The sequence below is a fragment of the Orcinus orca genome, chromosome X (genome assembly GCF_937001465.1).
Source record: "Orcinus orca chromosome X, mOrcOrc1.1, whole genome shotgun sequence".
Lineage (NCBI taxonomy): Eukaryota > Metazoa > Chordata > Mammalia > Artiodactyla > Delphinidae > Orcinus > Orcinus orca.
This window is the reverse complement of record NC_064580.1, coordinates 47,983,893-48,003,917: the sequence shown is the minus strand read 5'-3', so window position 1 is coordinate 48,003,917 and position 20,025 is coordinate 47,983,893. Positions and strand designations below refer to the sequence as shown.

The 20,025-nt window shown below is 37.3% G+C and overlaps 1 protein-coding gene across 1 annotated transcript in view; it reads left to right on the top strand.

Moving 5' to 3' along the window:
• Positions 1-20,025, top strand: part of WNK3 (WNK lysine deficient protein kinase 3) — a 188,307-nt gene that overhangs the window by 134,678 nt on the left and 33,604 nt on the right. Inside the window, exons 18-21 of the mRNA XM_049704669.1 lie at positions 9,413-9,503; positions 10,044-10,174; positions 11,001-11,623; positions 14,184-14,395. Of these exons, the coding sequence (XP_049560626.1) occupies positions 9,413-9,503; positions 10,044-10,174; positions 11,001-11,623; positions 14,184-14,395 (1,057 nt within the window). The remainder of the gene's footprint in view (positions 1-9,412; positions 9,504-10,043; positions 10,175-11,000; positions 11,624-14,183; positions 14,396-20,025) is intronic.

The following is a 20,025-nucleotide window of genomic DNA, read 5'->3' as shown; positions in this document are numbered from 1 at the left end:
TCTTGTTTATGGGTTTTTATTTATTTGAAAAAAATATTTTAAAAGGAAAAAAAACCCATAATCTCATGACTTGTTTTTTTTAACTTATGTAATGTAGGAATTTAATTTCTCTTTTCTGTTCCTTCAACTCATAGGGATAACCACTATCTGGTGCTTATCCACTATATGGTACTAATCCTTCTTGACTTAAGCTTATACAGATCTACTTACAAACCTACAACTTCTTATTCACAAAAATAGTATTGTGCTATAAACATATTGGTCTACAACTTAATTTTTTAATTTTACAGTATATCATAGACATATTTTAAAATATTTATCACTGTATCTCTTTATTATTGTTATTATTATATAAATAATATATGCATGTATATAAAGTAAAATCCACCCCACTTCTAAACCTATAGACACAGCTGTTGATAAATCTTCCCAGACATGGTTTTCACTAATATACAAATATTTATATAGCACTTCTTTATATGTATTATATCTGTTTACAAAGACACAGATACATACTATATATTTATATACACATACTTCTTTACATACATGTGCGTTCTAAATTTTTTTCCCACTTATGGACATCTATCCATGTCAGTATACATAGTTCCACCTCACCTAACTTTTCAAAAAATATATTTATTTATTTATTTGGCTGCATTGGGTCTTAGTTGCGGTGTGCAGGCTTCTCTCTAGTTGTGGCTCTTGGGCTCTACAGCGCACAGGCTTGGTAGTTGCGGCGCACGGGCTTAGTTGCCCCGTGGCGTGTGGGATCTTAGTTCCCCAACCAGGGATTGAACCTGCATCCCCTACGTTGGAAGGCGGATTCTTAACCACTGGACCACCAGGGAAGTCTCCTCACCTAACTTTTTTAAACAACAGCATAATATTCCATTGAGCAAATATAATTTAAGTACTTATTTTTTGGTAAACTAGTAATTTAAAATTATGCAATTAATGCATAAATGCAAAAGAAATTCAGAAGGATAGAAAATTAAAAGGAATTGTTGTGTTAACACTCCCACTCCCCAAACACTATTAAGTTCCTGGTTTTAATTCTTGTGGTCACTGCTATTAATAACTTATAAATAATATACTTATCGATTTTTTGATTTAGTAATTTTATACAACAAAATTTGACTCACTTCTATGAAGGGTAGAGAAATTATATTTTCCCTTTCCTCTACTTTTCTTCCCCATACACCTCCCAATTTTTATTACTTAAATTACTTTTTAACATTGGCAAAGTTTATAACATCTACATTTTTTTCTTTATCGGTTTTGCTTTGTCTGTAGGTTGATTGGAAGAACGAAAATCAGTAAACAGCATTTATATTATGATTATTTGTGTTATCTGGTAATCACGTAACATGATTAGAACCATAAAAAAATGAAATGTAGGGCTTCCCTGGTGGCACAGTGGTTGAGAGTCCGCCTGCCGATGCAGGGGACACGGGTTCATGCCCCGGTCTGGGAGGATCCCACATGCCGCGGAGCGGCTGGGCCCGTGAGCCACGGCCGCTGAGCCTGTGCTTCCGGAGCCTGTGCTCCGCAACAGGAGAGGCCACGACGGTGAGAGGCCCGTGTACTGCAAAAAAAAAAAAAAGAAAGAAAGAAAGAAAGAAATGTAATTCTCTGTCATTTAAACTTTGTTGCTCAGGAGACTCTTCCAAGTGTCAAGGTTAAATGGATTCTTTTGTTTGTTTCAAGTGTCCATTGCTACATCTAGATCAAACTTATTACCTGCCACTGTTTCTGGTGTCCTAGAATTCCTTTTTGTTTCCCCCCTGAAATGCTTCTATGAGTAATATTTTAAAATATGTTGCATGTGTGACCAATTTTTTTTAATGTCCAGAAATATCTTTATTTTGCTTCACAATTAAGTACAGATGGTAGGATCATTTTGAGTTAATTTTTGTATATGGTGTGAGATAAAGGTCCAGCTTCATTCTTTTGCATGTGGCTATCCAGTTGTTCCAGCACTGTTTGTTATTTTATTCTTTGTTGTTATAATAAATGAAATTGTTTTCTTAATTTCCTTTTCAGATTTTTCATTGCTAGTGTATAGAAATACGATTGATTTTTGATTGTTGATGTTGTATCCTTCAAGTTCGCTGAGTTTTTTTTATTAGCTGTGATAGCTTTTGGTAGATTTTCTATATAATATCAGTATATAAGATCTTATCATCTGTGAATAGAGACAGTTTTATTTCTTCATTTCCTGTTTTTCTTATCTATTAACTTTTCATTTCATGCTTTTTAAAAAAATTTTTGGCTGCATGTGGTCTTCATTGCTGCGTGTGGGCTTTCTCTAGTTGCTGCGAGTGGGGGCTATTCTTTGTCGCAGTGTGTGGGCTTCTCATTGCGGTGGCTTCTGTTGTTGCGGAGCCTGGGCTCTTAGGCATGCAGGCTTCAGTAGTCGTGGCATGCAAGCTCTAGAGCGCAGGCTGTGTAGCTGTGGCGCACGGGCTTAGTTGCTCCATGGCATGTGGCATCTTCTTGGACCAGGAATTGAACCTGTGTTCCCTCCATTGGCAGGCAGATTCTTAACCACTGCACCACCAGGGAAGTCCCTCATTTCATGCTTTCCATCTCTTTGTCCTTTTGCTTTTTGTACTGGGAGAATGTCTCAACTTTTAAGCTGTTTATAATCTCCTATTCAGCTATTTTTTTTATGTCAAGGAATTGCATTTTTAATTTCTAGTAACTATAGTTCATTCTTTTTCTTATGGATATAGTATATTCACACATCTCTTTCAACATATTAAAGTCTTATTAATGCTGTTTCCCTGGGTATGCTGTTTGTTGAGTTTAGTGTTTTCTTAAAGTGCTGGTTTCCCAAAAGTGTTGGTGATTCTTCGTTGTGTACTCAGTTTTTCTTTTTCCCCCATAAGATTCCCTGTTTGTCTCTTTGTAAATGTTATATATAATTACTATAGCCTTACTCCAGTAATTGTGGGAAAAGCATGGGACATGCTTCCTGGCACTGGGTATTGCAACTTGTCTTTAATGCTGCCCAGAGGGAGGTCCAATAGCTAGTCTTCAAAGGTAGCAAGGCTTCCCCTTACTCCTGGATCTTGTCTCTTCCCTACATTACTGACCTTTTTCTTGGCAATAAACATTTTCCTCCTTACCACTCTTATTTGGGAGCAGATTCCTCTGCTGTCTTTTATTTATTGTGGAGATGAGGTGGGAAGGTGCCCCAACCAGTTCACTCATCCGTTCAGTGAATATCTGCTGAGCAGTGAATAAGTCAAGATCTCTGTTTTTGTGGAGCTCACATTCTAGTCGGGGAAGATAGATCCTAAACAAATAAATAAAGGGTTATGATAGAAAGACTAAGGAATTACTTTATATAGGGTGGTCAGGGAAGGATTTGTATGTGATGGTGACATTCATAGGTGGATACCTGTTCCAGGAAACAAAAGAAGGCCAGTAAGTAGGAGAGTGTTATAATATGATGCTGAAGTGACAGATAGGAGACAGATAGATTGTTATAGCTTTGTAAACATTCTGTCCAACCACCCATCCTTTTGGTTGGCCAGGGCACTCTCTCCTGCTGCCCATATCTACCACCTCAATTTGCTGCATTTTGAAACAGTTCCTGCATATATCATTATGCATTGAAGGAGGCTGCTTTTTCCTCCTTTAATCTTATATGCAGGGCTTCTCTGGTGGCCCAGTGGTTAAGAATCCGCCTGCCAATGCAGGGGACACGGGTTTCAGCCCTGGTCCGGGAAGATCCCACATGCCACGGAGCAACGAAGCCCGTGCGCCACAACTACTGAACCTGTGTTCTAGACTTTGTGGGCCACAACTACTGAAGCCCATGTGCCTAGAGCCCGTGCTCTGCAATAAGAGAAGCCACCACAATAAGAAGCCCACGCACCACAATGAAGCATAGCCCCCACTCGCTGCAACTAGAGAAAGCCCGCACACAGCAATGAAGATCCAACGCAGCTAAAAAATTAATTAATTAATTAAAAAAATCTTATATGCATGTGTCTACATCTGTTTTTCCTGTTGTACCTGTGTATTTGGGTTGGTAAGGGAGGCTAGAACTTGTATTTAATTTATCATCTTGATCCAGTTATTACTTAATAAAAATCTTTTCTGTAATTTCAGTGGGACCAATGCAACACTTTCTAAATCATAATATTATTGAGAGTTTTTTCCTCTTTATGAAAGTAGTATTACTTGTCCAAAATGGGACTTTGGAAAATAAAAACTGTTCAGAATTTTACTTTTAATAACTGCTGAATTAAGTGTTAATAATGCTTACCCCAAACTGCAGTTTACTTAGTGCTGCTTAGGCTGTCTTCCTTCAGACAAATGCTGAATCCCTTTCTTTGAACTTTTACTCTTTTAATTTTCTAAATTAGTAGGGGCCATGCTCATGTTTCCCAAAGTATTTCTGGCTCTGTATATTAATTTCTTATATTAGTTATTATAAGAAATTTATTTTTAGAATACTCAGAATACAGCAGCAGTTAATTCTGATTTTTGAGGGGAGGGATGGGAGGACAAGAAGAGGGAAGAATGATTTTATAGCCAGCTGTGGCCTGATGCTAACAGTTTTTAGAGCTTGAATTTGAAATAATTTTGAGGTCCATTGTAAATTTCTGTGTGCTTATGTAATGTAAGAAACTTGATTTGGTAATATATTTCTGTAAATGTAAATGCCTAGACATCTTGTTTTTCTGTTTATCATGCATGTCAGGCATCTTAAACTCTCTTAGATAATATAAGCATAAATGAAACTTTCCATTTTAAGATCATAGGGTTTAAGTAACCATTTTTAGTGAATTGGTGCATATGAGGGTTATTTCCTTCATATTTTAATTTTCAGTTTTCAAAGGTGCTATAATAAAAAATATTCTAGGGTGGAAGTTTAATATTCTGCTGTTTTATTTATCTGAAGTCTAAATAGTATTTTTAAAGAAAGGGGAAGGCTTAATTCCTATAAGTTTAATACTTCAGGTTTAGTCTGATATGATACTATTAATAGAAGTATACATAGCATTCTATTTTTTTTACATTTTTATTGGAGTATAATTGCTTTACAATGGTGTGTTAGTTTCTGCTTTATAACAAAGTGAATCAGTTATACATATACATATATCCCCATATCTCTTCCCTCCTGCGTCTTCCTCCCTCCCACCCTCCGTATCCCACCCTTCTAGATGGTCACAAAGCACCGAGCTGATCTCCCTGTGCTACGCGACTGCTTCCCACTAGCTATCTATTTTACACTTGGTAGTGTATATATGTCCATATACGCACTACCACTCTCTCACTTTGTCCCAGCTTACCCTTCCCCCTCCCCGTGTACTCAAGTCCATTCTCTAGTAGGTCTGTGTGTTTATTCCAGTCTTGCCCCAGGTTCCTCATCACCTTTTTTTTTTTTTTTAGATTCCATATATATGTGTTAGCATACGGTATTTGGTTTTCTCTTTCTGACTTACTTCACTCTGTATGACACACTCTACGTCCATCCACCTCACTACAAATATCTCAATTTCATTTCTTTTTATGGCTGAGTAATATTCCATTGTATATATGTGCCACATCTACTTTATCCATTCATCTGTTGATGGACACTTAGGTTGCTTCCATGTCCTCGGTATTGAAATAGTGCTGCAATGAACATTGTGCTACATGACACTTTTTGAATTATGGTTTTCTCAGGGTATATGCCCAATAGTGGGATTGCTGGGTCGTGTGGTAGTTCTATTTGTAGTTTTTTAACGAACCTCCATACTGTTCTCCATAGTGGCTGTATCAATTTACATTCCCACCAACAGTGAAAGAGGGTTCCCTTTTCTCCACATCCTCTCCAGCATTTATTGTTTGTAGATTTTTTGATGATGGCCATTCTGACCAGTGTGAGATGATATAGCATTGTAGTTTTGATTTGCATTGCTCTAATGATTAATGATGTTGAGCATCCTTTCATATGTTTGTTGGCAATCTGTATATCTTCTTTGGAGAAATGTCTATTTAGGTCTTCTGCCCGTTTTTGGATTCGGTTGTTTGTTTTTTTGATATTGAGCTGCATGAGTTGCTTGTATTTTTGGAGATTAATCCGTTTTCAGTTGCTTCATTTGCAAACGTTTTCTCCCATTTTGAGGGTTGTCTTTTCGTCTTGTTTATGGTTTCCTTTGCTGTGCAAAAGCTTTTAAGTTTCATTAGGTCCCATTTGTTTATTTTTGTTTTTATTTCCATTTCTTTAGAAGGTGGGTCAAAAAGGATCTTGCTATGATTTATGTTATAGAGTGTTCTGCCTATGTTTTCCTCTAAGAGTTTGATAGTGTCTGGCCTTACATTTAGGTCTTTAATCCATTTTGAGTTTATGTTTGTGTACGGTTAGGGAGTGTTCTAATTTCATTCTTTTACATGTAGCTGTCCAGTTTTCCCAGCACCACTTATTGAAGAGGCTGTCCTTTCTCCACTGTACATTCCTGCCTCCTTTATCAAAAATAAGGTGACCATATGTGCGTGGGTTATTATCTCTGGGCTTTCTATCCTGTTCTATTGATCTATATTTCTGTTTTTGTGCCAGTACCATACTGTCTTGATTACTGTAGCTTTGTAGTATAGTCTGAAGTCAGGGAGCCTGATTCCTCCAGCTCCGTTTCTTTTTCTCAAGATTGCTTTGGCTATTCGGGGTCTTTTGTGTTTCCATACAAATTGTGAAATTTTTTGTTCTAGTTCTGAGAAAAATGCCAGTGGGAGTTTGATAGGGATTGCGTTGAATCTGTAGATTGCTTTGGATAGTATATTCATTTTCACAATGTTGATTCTTCCAATCCAAGAACATGGTATATCTCTCCATCTATTTGTATCATCTTTAATTTCTCTCATCAGTGTCTTATAATTTTCTGCATACAGGTCTTTTGTCTCCTTAGGTAGGTTTATTCCTAGGTATTTTATTCTTTTTCTTGCAATGGTAAATGGGATTTAATTTAATTTCACTTTCAGATTTTTCAGCATGAGTGTATAGGAATGCCATAGATTTCTGTGCATTAATTTTGCATCCTGCTACTTTCCCAAATTCATTGCTCTAGTAGTTCTGGTAGCATCTTTAGGATTCTCTATGTATAGTATCATGTCATCTGCCAACAGTGACAGCTTTACTGTTCTTTTCCAATTTGGATTCCTTGTACTTCTTTTTCTTCTCTGATTGCTGTAGCTAAAACTTCCAAGACTATGTTGAATAATAGTGGTGAGAGTGGGCAACCTTGTCTTGTTCCTGATCTTAGTGGAAATGGTTTCAGTTTTTTACCATTGAGGACGATTTTGGCTGTGGGTTTGTCATGTATGGCCTTTATTATGTTGAGGTAAATTCCTTCTATGCCTACTTTCTGGCGGGTTTTTATCATAAATCAGTGGTGAATTTTGTCGAAAGCTTTCTCTGCATCTATTGAGATGATCATATGGTTTTTCTCCTTCAATTTGTTAATATGGTGTATCACATTGATTGCTTTGTGTATATTGAAGAATCCTTGTGTTCCTGGGATAAACCCCACTTGATCATGGTATATGATCCTTTTAATGTGCTGTTGGATTCTGTTTGCTAGTATTTTGTTGAGGATTTTTGCATCTATATTCATCAGTGATATTGGCCTGTAGTTTTCTTTTTTTGTGACATCTTTGTCTGGTTTTTGTATCAGAGTGATGGTGGCCTCGTAGAATGAGTTTGGGAGTGTTCCTCCCTCTGCTATACCTTGGAAGAGTTTGAGAAGGATAGGTGTTATCTCTTCTCTAAATGTTTGATAGAATTCGCCTGTGAAGCCATCTGGTCCTGGGCTTTTGTTTGTTGGAAGATTTTTAATCACAGTTTCAATTTCAGTGCTTGTGATTGGGCTGTTCATATTTTCTGTTTCTTCCTGGTTCAGTCTTGGAAGGTGGTGCCTTTCTAAGAATTTGTCCATTTCTTCCAGGTTGTCCATTTTACTGGCATAGAGTTGCTTGTAGTAATCTCTCATGATCCTTTGTATTTCTGTAGTTTCAGTTGTTACTTCTCCCTTTTCATTTCTAATTCTATTGATTTGAGTCTTCTCCCTTTTTTTCTTGATGAGTCTGGCTAATAATGGTTTATCTATTTTGTTTATCTTCTCAAAGAACCAGCTTTTAGTTTTATTGATCTTTGCTATCGTTTCCTTCATTTCTTTTTCATTTATTTCTGATTTGAGCATTATGATTTCTTTCCTTCTGCTAACTTGGGGTTTTTTTGTTCTTCTTTCTCTAATTGCTTTAGGTGTAAGGTTAGGTTGTTTATTTGAGATGTTTCTTGTTTTTTAACGTAGGTTTGTATAGCTATAAACTTCCCTCTTAGAACTGTTTATGCTGCATCCTGTAGGTTTTGGGTCGTCCTGTTTTCATTGTCATTTGTTTCTAGGTATTTTTTTATTTCCTGTTTGATTTCTTCAGTGGTCTCTTGGTTATTTAGTAGTGTATTGTTTAGCCTCCATGCGTTTGTATTTTTTATAGATTTTTTCCCATAATTGATATCTAGTCTCATAGCGTTGTGGTCAGAAAAGATACTTGATATGATTTCAATTTTCTTAAATTTACCAAGGCTTGATTTGTGACCCAAGATATGATCTATCCTGGAGAATGTTCCATGAGCACATGAGAAGAAAATGTATTCTGTTGTTTTTGGATGGAGTGTCCTATAAATTTCAATTAAGTCCATGTCATTTAATGTATCATTTAAAGCTTGTGTTTCCTTGTTGATTTTCATTTTGGATGATCTGTCCATTGGTGAAAGTGGGGTGTTAAAGTCCCCTACTATGATTGTGTTACTGTCGATTTCCCCTTTTATGGCTGTTAGTATTTGCCTCATGTGTTGAGCTGCTTCTATGTTGGGTGCATAAGTATTTGCAATTGTTATATCTTCTTCTTGGGTTGATCCCTTGATCATTATGTAGTGTCCTTCTTTGTCTCTTGTAATAGTCTTTGTTTTAAAGTCTATTTTGTCTGATATGAGTATTGCTACTCCAGCTTTCTTTAGATTTCCATTTGCATGGACTATCTTTTTCTCTCCGCTCACTTTCAGTCTGTATATCTCCCAGGTCTGAAGTGGGTCTCTTGTAGGCAGCATATATATGGGTCTTGTTTTTGTATCCATTCATCCAGTCTATGTCTTTTGGTTGGAGCATTTAATCCATTTACATTTAGGTAATTATCGATATGTATGTTCCTATTCCCATTTTCTTAATTGTTTTGGGTTTGTTATTGTAGGTCTTTTCCTTCTCTTGTGTTTTCTGCCTAGAGAAGTTCCTTTAGGATATAGCATTCTATTTTTGATTACTGATTAGTCCATACAAGAAACTCCAATGGTAGAAACAGTTGCTCCACCTCACCTAAATTACTACCATTTTGGTTTTCCTCTTTTTGTCTCCATTAGGAGATGTCCCCAGATGCTTCACTTCCAGGGGATCCAGAGGCCTATCCTGCTGCTGTGTCAAGCGGTGGAGCCATTCATCTGCAGACAGGAGGTGGATATTTTGGCCTAAGCTTTACTTGTCCTAGTCTCAAAAATCCTATTAGCAAGAAATCCTGGACTCGCAAATTAAAAAGCTGGGCATACAGGCTACGGCAGTCAACCAGCTTTTTCAAGAGATCAAAAGTCCGTCAAGGTAGTGTGCTTACAGTCAGGGACATAGACTAGGTAACATCATTTTTCATTTACTTCTGTTTCTTTTTGTTGTTGTTCATACACAAATCTTGCCACTTTTTCCATGTAGCCCATGTATGTGACACGTCCCATTAATGTCATTGCCATTTTATTTTTCCTTTTGTAACTAATTTGATTTTAAAGTATTCATTTCATATAGATACTAAGTCTCGGGATAAATCTTGCAATGTCTGATTCAGAATTAGGGACTTCTACAATGTTGCTTATTACATTAACACTTTTTTAATTGTCTAGCAGGAGTTAAGCTTTTTCTACTTTTCTTCATTTTTGGTAATGTAAACAAATGTTGTCTTAACAAGCAATTTTCTCCTTTCTGCTTACAATTTGGCAAAACTTGCAGTGGATACAGAAGATACGAGATCACCAGTTGCTCCTGACCCCATTCCTCTGACAGGAGAGTCCACAGCTGATGCTAGGGCTTTCAGTAGATGTAAAGCAATGAGTGGATCATTTCAGCGGGGTCGGTTCCAGGTTTGTGTCTTTGGTTAAATCATCTACAAAGGCATTATAAAAGGTAACAGCATTGAAGATCTAGGTCTGTAGATGGTAATTATTTTAAATGTAGATCATTATCATATTTAATTTCTCCCCTTATATACATCCTGTCACCTTCTGTAGCCATCCACTAAAGGCGAATCTAAAGAAATGAGGATTTTAGTAGCTGGACTGGAGCACAGAAATGGGTCATCATTTTTTGGTGGGTGGTTGGGTCATCTTTTTTATAAATCTAATTTCATGTCCTTTAGAATCTTGGCAATTGAATTTTTTTCTTTTTTTCTTTTTTTTTTTTTTTTTTGCGGTATGCGGGCCTCTCACTGTTGTGGCCTTTCCCGTTGTGGAGCACAGGCTCCAGATGCGCAGGCTCAGCGGCCATGGCTCACGGGCCCAGCCGCTCCGCGGCATGTGGGATCTTCCTGGACCGGGGCATGTACCCACGTCCCCTGCATCGGCAGGTGGACTCTCAACCACTGCGCCACCAGGGAAGCCCTCATTTTATTTTTTAATTGAAGTATAGATGATTTACAATATTGTGTTAGTTTTAGGTGTACATATGGAATGTTTTTTAATTGCAGAATTTTATTTGAGCAATATGAAGCCAATTCTCTTTGCAAAGGGCCCAATTGCAAAGCTTTTAATATTGCAAGTATAGATGGGATTTTTTAGTTTTGTTATTATCAGTGTTTGTACATTACAGAAGACCATCCAATTGTCTGTGCTATATATTGATATTGAATTTCTTTGTGGGTTTACTCTTTGGTTAGGCAGAGCCAGCCACCTTTGCCTTTTTGTATTTCAGGTGATTACAGTTCCTCAGCAGCAGTCAGTGAAAGTGACATCTTCTGGAATAGAACACATACCAGCATTCAATAAAATGACAAGCCAGCCTAGTGAAGAAGCTTTAGCCTTTACTAAAACAGCAAAGTCTCAATTGGTAGAAATGGAACCTGCCACACACAATCTGCAACCTTCACTTTCTTCTCAGAAGTTACAAGCTCTTCAGGAAACCTTAAAAGAAGATAAAAGAATTCCCAAACAAGCTGACAACTTCTCATCTTTCAGTATGGCTTGTGAGACTGTTGTATCTTTGATGACTCCAGAAAAGGCATTGGAAGAAAATTCAGCCACAGGAAGTAGCATGCAGTCTGGATCTGAACTGTTGTTTAAAGAGAGAGAGATACTTACTGCTGGGATGCAGCCTACCTCTAATAGTGAATTTTCAGCCACTCTTGGTGGCAGAGGGAAATCAGTGGCAAAGAGTGGTCCAGAGAGAGTAAAGTGCTTACCACTCCGTGAAGAAAAAGCCTATGTTCAAACACAGAGCTCACTCTTCTATTCACCGTCTTCCCCAATGAGCAGTGATGATGAGTCAGAAGTAGAGGATGAGGACTTAAAGGTGGAGCTTCAAAGATTACGAGAAAAGTAAGGACTGCTTCTCTTTTGTCACAAATTTGATTGCCTTGGGTTTTATAGAGCTAAGTATTTGATTGGTAACTAATTTTGGATTGGTGACATTTTAATGATGGAAAAAATTTATGGTTGAAAACTACAAAGGTAGCATCAGATCCCACAGGCTAAGGGCTCAGTCCCACAAGACTGCCTCCTTTCAGATGCCCATCATGAGTCCAGGTAGTGTTACCTATGGTTCTTAACAACTTGTTATAAATCAGAGGTTCCCACAAACCCCTCCCCAGGTTTGATTACCTTGCTAGAGTGGCTTACAGAGCTCAGGAAAACAGTTTCCTTACTAGATTATTGGTTTATTATAAAAGGATACAACTCAAGAACAGCCAGATGGCAAGGTATAGAGGAAGGGGCATGGAACTTCATGGCCCCCCAGAAGTGCCACTCTCCCAGCACCTCATGTCTTCACCGACCTAGAAGCTCTTAGAACCCCTGTAGTTCACGGATTTTTATGGAAGCTTCATTACATAGGCATGATTGATTAAATCGTTGGCCATTGGTGATTAATTCAACTTCCATCCTTATTCCCCTCCTTAGAGGTACCCATCCTTAGGGGCTATCCAAAAGTCACTTCGTGATCAGAGGGGCTTGTTTTGAATAATGAGACACTCCTTTTCCCTTTATCACCCTGGAACTATTTCAGGAACTGGAGCTATTTGAGGACAAAAGACCAAATATTATAACAAAAGATTCTCCCATTGCTCTTATCACTTAGGAAGTTACAAGGGTTTTAGGAGCTGTGTGCCAAGAACAGGGACAAAGACCAAATATATCTTTTTTATTATAAAACGTAATATCACAACTGTAAAAATGCACATAAACCAGTCTCCTATTTCTCATGCCCTAATCTCCTCAGAGGCAACCACTATGAACTATTTGGTATATATCTTGCCTGTCATTTTTCTTGCATTTACAAATATATAGTTTTTGAGTTTTATAAAAGTGGGATCATAATATATGTTACTCTACAATTTTTTGACTTAACATTGTCTCCTCTTCATATTCATGTTTGCACAAATAATCTTTATTCCATACATTGGAATAGCATATAGCCATTTAAAGTTTATTTAATCTCTCCTTAATGGGCATTTCAGTTTTATCCCATATTTTGCTTATGTAAAAAGTGTTGAAGGCAACATCCTTATATTTTTACATACTTATGTTAGTATTTTTGTAGGATAGATACCTAAAAGTGGAATTGCTGGGTTAAAAGGTTTGTACATTTAAAATTGTCATCCAGTGTAGATATACCATTTTACACACCAAACAGAAATATATGAAAGTGCCTGTTTTCCCACACCTTAACAAGATTAGACTGGATATTATTGATTCTTTTCATTTTATTCCAATCAGATGAATAAAAAATAGTTTTAAAAATCTGTGTTCTATGTATACTAACACATATATATGGAATCTAAAAGAAAAAAAAATGGTTCTGAAGAACCTAGGGGCAGGATAGGAATAAAGACGCAGACGTAGAGAATGGACTTGAGGACACGGGGAGGGGGAAGGGTAAGCTGGGACGAAGTGAGAGAGTGGCATGGACATATATACACTACCAAATGTAAAATAGATAGCTAGTGGGAAGTAGCCACATAGCACAGGGAGATCAGCTTGGTGACCACCTAGAGGGGTGGGATAGGGAGGGTGGGAGGGAGACAGAAGAGGGAGGAGATATGGGGATGCATGTATATGTATAGCTGATTCACTTTGTTATACAGAAGAAACTAACACACCATTGTAAAACAATTATACTGCAATTAAGATGTTAAAAATTTTGTGTTCTAATTAATACTAAGGATGTGCATCATCTCATATTTATTGGCTACTTGTATTTCCTCTTCTTTGGAGTCACCTTTTCATATTCTTTCCCCCTTTTTCTATAAAGTTGTTTCTTTTTTTCTTATTGATTTTTAGGAGCTATTTATATATTCGGAATATTAACCTTTTACTATATGTTACAAATTTTTTTCCTGTTTATACTTGCAACATATAATAAAGAAAAGGTTAATATTATCAGTACTATGAGACTTTAATTTTTTATTATTATTTTTTTTTTGCGGTATGCGGGCCTCTCACTGTTGTGGCCTCTTCCGTTGCGGAGTACAGGCTCCGGACGCGCAGGCTCAGTGGCCATGGCTCACGGGCCCAGCTGCTCCGCAGCATGTGGGATCTTCCTAGACTGGGGCACGAACCCGTGTCCCCTGCATCGGCAGGCGAACTCTCAACCACTGCGCCACCAGGGAAGCCCGAGACTTTAATTTTTTAAATTATTTTTTACTGTATTGAAGTTTTAGAAATTCGTTTTTGTCAATTTATTGAGCTTTTTGTTTATGTCTGATTAGTTTAATGTCACACTTAGGAAGGCATTGAAAATCTTAAAATTGTGAAAATATTCTGTATTTCCACATTCTTAATCTAAATTCCTTGTTAAACTTTACTTGTACTGGTAGAGTTCCTTGGCTCATTTGTATGGTGCCTGTGCCATTAAAATGCTTTCTGCATGATTTTCCTTCAGACACATTCAGGAGGTGGTAAATCTTCAAACCCAGCAGAATAAGGAGTTACAGGAGCTCTATGAACGCCTTCGGGCAATTAAAGATGGCAAAGTCCAATCATCAGAGATTCCTCTACCACCTGCATCACCACGTAGACCAAGATCTTTTAAAAGCAAACTTCGAAGCCGTCCCCAGTCCTTGACACATGTGGACAGTGGCACAGTTGTAACAGGTAAATCAATCTTAAAAGTGATTAAAAAAAACTGGTCAAAGATCAGCAAAATTAGAAAAATAACAATTAACTTATTTTTTATTAAGCTAAGGTGATTTAAAGAAGTATACATTATTCTGAGGTTCTTTTCCACTTTGTTGGTGCTGAATGTTCTTTTATGAAATAATGATGAGGATAGGTGATAGATTTTGGAGAGCAGATGAGTGTTATGTTTTCATTTGGAAAACAAATACCTGGAAACCCAGTTTAAATCCCCAAAATAAGTTTTTGAAATGTTGGTAGTCAATGGGAACTGCTGGTCTATCATTTGGAGTTTGTTGAGGATTTTATTGCTTAACAAAGATAATCTTAAAAGTAAAGTTATGTGCTATCTGATGTAAGAGATCTTCATTTATTACGAGACTATTAGAAAAACTGTACATCTTTGAATTTGTAAAAAGAGAGGATCAGTCTCAACTTAATAAAGAAGTTGTTAATCAGGTCAGACTTACTTGGTTACTTGTGCATAGTCAAGGTGGGGTTGAGGGTGAACTGTAAGGGTATATGTGAGATCACAACAGAATTTGTGATAGGCAGAAAAATGGTCCCCCCCCCCAAAGACATCCATGTGCAAATCCCTGCAACCTGTGACTGTGTTCAATTATATGGCAAAGGGTAATTGAGGTTGTAGATGGAATTTAAGATGCTAATCAACATTTTAAGATGGGTAGATATCCTGGATTATCTGAGTGGGCCCAGTGTAATCACAAGGGTCCTCTAAAGTAGAAGAGAGAGGCAGAAGAAAAGATATGAGGAAGGAAGCAGTGTCAGAGAGATGCAGCACTGCTGGCTTTGAAGATGGAGGAGAAGGGCCACAAACCAAGGAATGCAGGCAACCCATAGAAGCTGGAAAAGGCTGGGGAAGTTTGAAAAAACAAGGTTTATTATTCACAGGTCCTGGGGAGTACACATCGTGTGGGCCACATAGCAAGAGGTTTGGTCAGGAGGTGGGAAACAGGAGTACATACTAGAGAGCAACAGCACACACTAGCAGATCTGGGGTTCTTACTTTATTCTGGTTGAGGGTGGGGTACCTAGTGTTTCACAAGTTCACTGTTTATTGAGAGTGAGAGTGGGAATTAAAGCACAGGGAGGGAAAAGCAGGGTCACTCAAATGATCAGTTAGCTAGGTCAACCAGGGCTTTCTAAAAGGGAAACTTCATGGGTGGGGTGGCCTGGCTCTTTATACAGTTGTATAGCTGGCAATGGGTTTATTTGAGATGGATTTCTTTGAAATGTATACCTCAGCAATCAAAAGCTTAATGTCAGGCACTTTCTTATTAGAATCAAAAAAGCTAATTGTCAGGCACTTACACCACACTGCTTCTGTCTAGTCAACCATGGGATCTCATGGTAAAAACATGCCTTTTGAGATTGGTTTTTTGACTCATAACATTGTCTTTGGGATTATTTAAGTTATTTTGTGTTATAATAGCTTATTCCTTTTAGTTGCTGAGTAATATTCCATGCTATGGATGTACCACAGCTTGTGTTTTTTTTCTTTTTCAACATCTTTATTGGATTATAATTGCTTTACAATGGTGTGTTAGTTTCTGCTTTATAAAAAAAGTGAATCAGTTATACATATACATATGTCCCCATATCTCTTCCCTCTTGCATCTCCCTCCCTCCCACCATCCCTATCCCACCCTTCTAGGTGGTCACAAAGCACCGAGCTGATCTCCCTCTGCTATGCGGCTACTTCCCACTAGCTATCTATTTTACAATTGGTAGTGTATATATGTCCATGCCACTGTCTCACTTTGTCCCAGCTTACCCTTCCTCCTCCCCGTATCCTCAAGTACATTCTCTAGTAGGTCGGAATCTTTATTCCTGTCTTCCCCCTAGGCTCTTCTGATCATTCTTTTCTTTCTTCTTTTTTTTTTTTTTTAGATTCCATATATATGTATTAGCACACGGTATTTGTTTGTCTCTTTCTTACTTACTTCACTCTGTATAACAGTCTCTAGGTCCATCCACCTCACTATAAATAACTCAGTTTCGTTCCTTTTTATGGCTGAGTAATATTCCATTGTACATATGTGCCACATCTTCTTTATCCATTCATCTGTTGATGGACACTTAGGTTGCTTCCATGTCCTGGCTATTGTAAATAGAGCTGCAATAAACATTTTGGTACATGACTCTTTTTGAATTACAGTTTTCTCAGGGTATATGCCCAGTAGTGGGATTGCTGGGTCATATGGTAGTTCTATTTGTAGTATTTTAAGGAACCTCCACACTGTTTTCCATAGTGGCTGTATCAATTCACATTCCCACCAAAGTGCAAGAGGGTTCCCTTTTCTCCACACCCTCTCCAGCATTTATTGTTTGTAGAATTTTTGATGATGGCCATTCTGACCGGTGTGAGATTATATCTCATTGTACTTTTGATTTGCATTGCTCTAATGATTAATGATGTTGAGCATTCTTTCATGTGTTTGCTGGCAATCTGTATATCTTCTTTGGAGAAATGTCTATTTAGGTCTTCTGCCCATTTTTGGATTGGGTGGTTTGTTTTTTTGATATTGAGCTGCATGAGTTGCTTGTATGTTTTTGAGATTAATCCGTTTTCAGTTGCTTCATTTGCAAATATTTTCTTGCATTCTGAGGGTTGTCTTTTGGTCTTGTTTATGGTTTCCTTTGCTGTGCAAAAGCTTTTAAGTTTCATTAGGTCCCATTTGTTTACTTTGTTTTTATTTCCATTTCTCTAGGAGGTGGGTCAAAAAGGATCTTGCTGTGATTTATGTCATAGAGTGTTCTGCCCATGTTTTCCTCTAAGAGTTTGATAGTGTCTGGCCTTACATTTAGGTCTTTAATCCATTTTGAGTTTATTTTTGTGTATGGTGTTAAGGAGTGTTCTAATTTCATTCTTTTACATGTAGCTGTCCAGTTTTCCCAGCACCACTTATTGAAGAGGCTGTCTTTTCTCCACTGTATTCTTGCCTCCTTTGTCAAAGATAAGGTGACCATATGTGCGTGGGTTTACCTCTGGGCTTTCTGTTGTGTTCCATTGATCTATATTTCCGTTTTTGTGCCAGTACAATACTGTCTTGATTACTGTAGCTTTGTAGTATAGTCTGAAGTCAGGGAGCCTGATTCCTCCAGCTCCGTTTTTCTTTCTCAAGATTGTTTTGGCTATTCGGGGTCTTTTGTGTTTCCACAAAAATTGTGAAGCTTTTTGTTCTAGTTCTGTGAAAAATGCCATTGGTAGTTTGTTAGGGATTGCACTGAATCTGTAGATTGCTTTGGGTAGTAGAGTCATTTTCACAATGTTTATTATTCCAATCCAAGAACATGGTATATCTCTCCATCTACTTGTATCATCTTTAATTTCTTTCATCAGTGCCTTATAGTTTTCTGCATACAGGTGTTTTGTCTCCTTAGGTAGATTGATTCCTAGGTATTTTATTCTTTTGTTGCAATGGTAAATGGGAGTGTTTCCTTAATTTCTCTTTCAGATTCTTCATCATTAGTGTATAGGAATGGAAGAGATTTCTGTGCATTAATTTTGCATCCTGCCACTTTACCAAATTCATTGACTAGCTCTAGTAGTTTTTTGGTAGCATCTTTAGGATTCTCTATGTATGGTTTCATGTCACCTGCAATCAGTAACAATTTTACTTCTTTTCTGATTTGGATTCCTTTTATTTCTTTTTCTTCCCTGATTGCTGTGGCTAAAACTTCCAAAACTATGTTGAATAGTAATGGTGAGAGTGGGCAACCTTGTCTTGTTCCTGATCTTACTGGAAATGGTTTCAGTTGTTCACCATTGAGAATGATGTTAGCTGTAGGTTTGTCATACATGGCCTTTGTTATGTTGAGGTAAGTTCCCTCTATGCCTACTTTCTGGAGGGCTTGTATCATAAATTGGTGTTGAATTTTGTCAAAAGCTTTTTCTCCATCTATTAAGATGATCATACGGTTTTTCTCCTTCAGTTTGTTAAAATGGTGTATCACATTGATTGATTTGCATATATTGAACAATACTTGCATTCCAGGGATAAACCCCACTTGATCACGGTGTATGATCCTTTTAATGTGCTGCTGGAATCTGTTTGCTAGTATTTTGTTCAGGATTTTTACATCTGTGTTCATCAGTGATATTGGCCTGTAGTTTTCTTTCTTTGTGACATCTCTGTCTGATTTTGGTATCAGGGTGATGGTGGCCTCCTACAATGAGTTTGGGAATCTTCCTACCGCTGCTATATTTTGGAAGCATTTGAGAAGGATAGGTGTTTGTTCTTCTCTAAATATTTGATAGAATTCTCCAGTGAAGACATCTAGTCCTCCTGGGCTTTTGTTTCTTGGAAGATCTTTTAATCTCAGTTTCAGTGCTTTTGATTGGTCTGTTTATATTTTCTGTTTCTTTCTGGTTCAGTCTTGGAAGACTTTGCTTTTCTAGGAATTTGTCCATTTCTTCCAGGTTGTCCATTTATTGGCATATAGGTGCTTGTAGTAATCTCTCATGATTCTTTGTATGTCTGCAGTGTCAGTTGTTACATCTCCTTTTTAATTTGTAATTCTATTGATTTGAGTCTTCTCCCTTTTTTTCTTGATGAGTCTGGCTAATGGTTTATCAATTTTGTTTATCTTCTCAAAGAACCAGCTTTTAGTTTTATTGATCTTTGCTATTGTTTCCTTCATTTCTTTTCCATTTATTTCTGATCTGATCTTTATGATTTCTTTCCTTCTGCTAACTTTGGGGTTTTTTTCTTCTCCTTTCTCTAATTGCTTTAGGTATAAAGTTAAGTTGTTTATTTGAGACGTTTCTTGAGGTAAGATTGTATTGCTATAAACTTCCATCTTAGAGCTGCTTTTGCTGCATCACATAGGTTTTAGGTTGTTGTGTTTTCATTGTCATTTGTTTCTAGGTATTTTTGATTTCTTCTTTGATTTCTTCAGTGATCTCTTGGTTATTTAGTAGTGTATTGTTTAGCCTCCATTTGTCTGTATTTTTTATAGATTTTTTCCTGTAATTGTTATCTAGTCTCATAGTGTTGTGGTCGGAAATATTACTTGATATGATTTCAGTCTTCTTAAATTTACCAAAGCTTGATTTGTGACCCAAGATATGATCTATCCTGGAGACTGTTCCATAAGCACTTGAGAAGAAAGTGTATTCTGTTGTTTTTGGATGGAGTGTCCTATAAATATCAATTAAGTCCATGTCATTTAATGTATCATTTAAAGCTTGTGTTTCCTTATTGATTTTCATTTTGGATGATCTGTCCATTGGTGACAGTGGGGTGTTAAAGTCCCCTGTTGTGATTGTGTTACTGCTGATTTCCCCTTTTATGGCTGTTAGCATTTGCCTTATGTATTGAGATGCTCCTATGTTGGATGCATAAATATGTACAAATGTTATATCTTCTTCTTGGATTGATGCTTTGATCATTATGTAGTGTCATTCTGTGTCTCTTGTCTATTTTGTCTGATATGAGAATTGCTACTTGAGCTTTCTTTTGATTTCCATTTGCATGGAATATCTTTTTCCATCCCCTCACTTTCAGTCTGTATGTGTCCCTAGGTCTGAAGTGGGTCTCTTGTAGGCAGCATATATACGGGTCTTGTTTTTGTATCCATTCAGG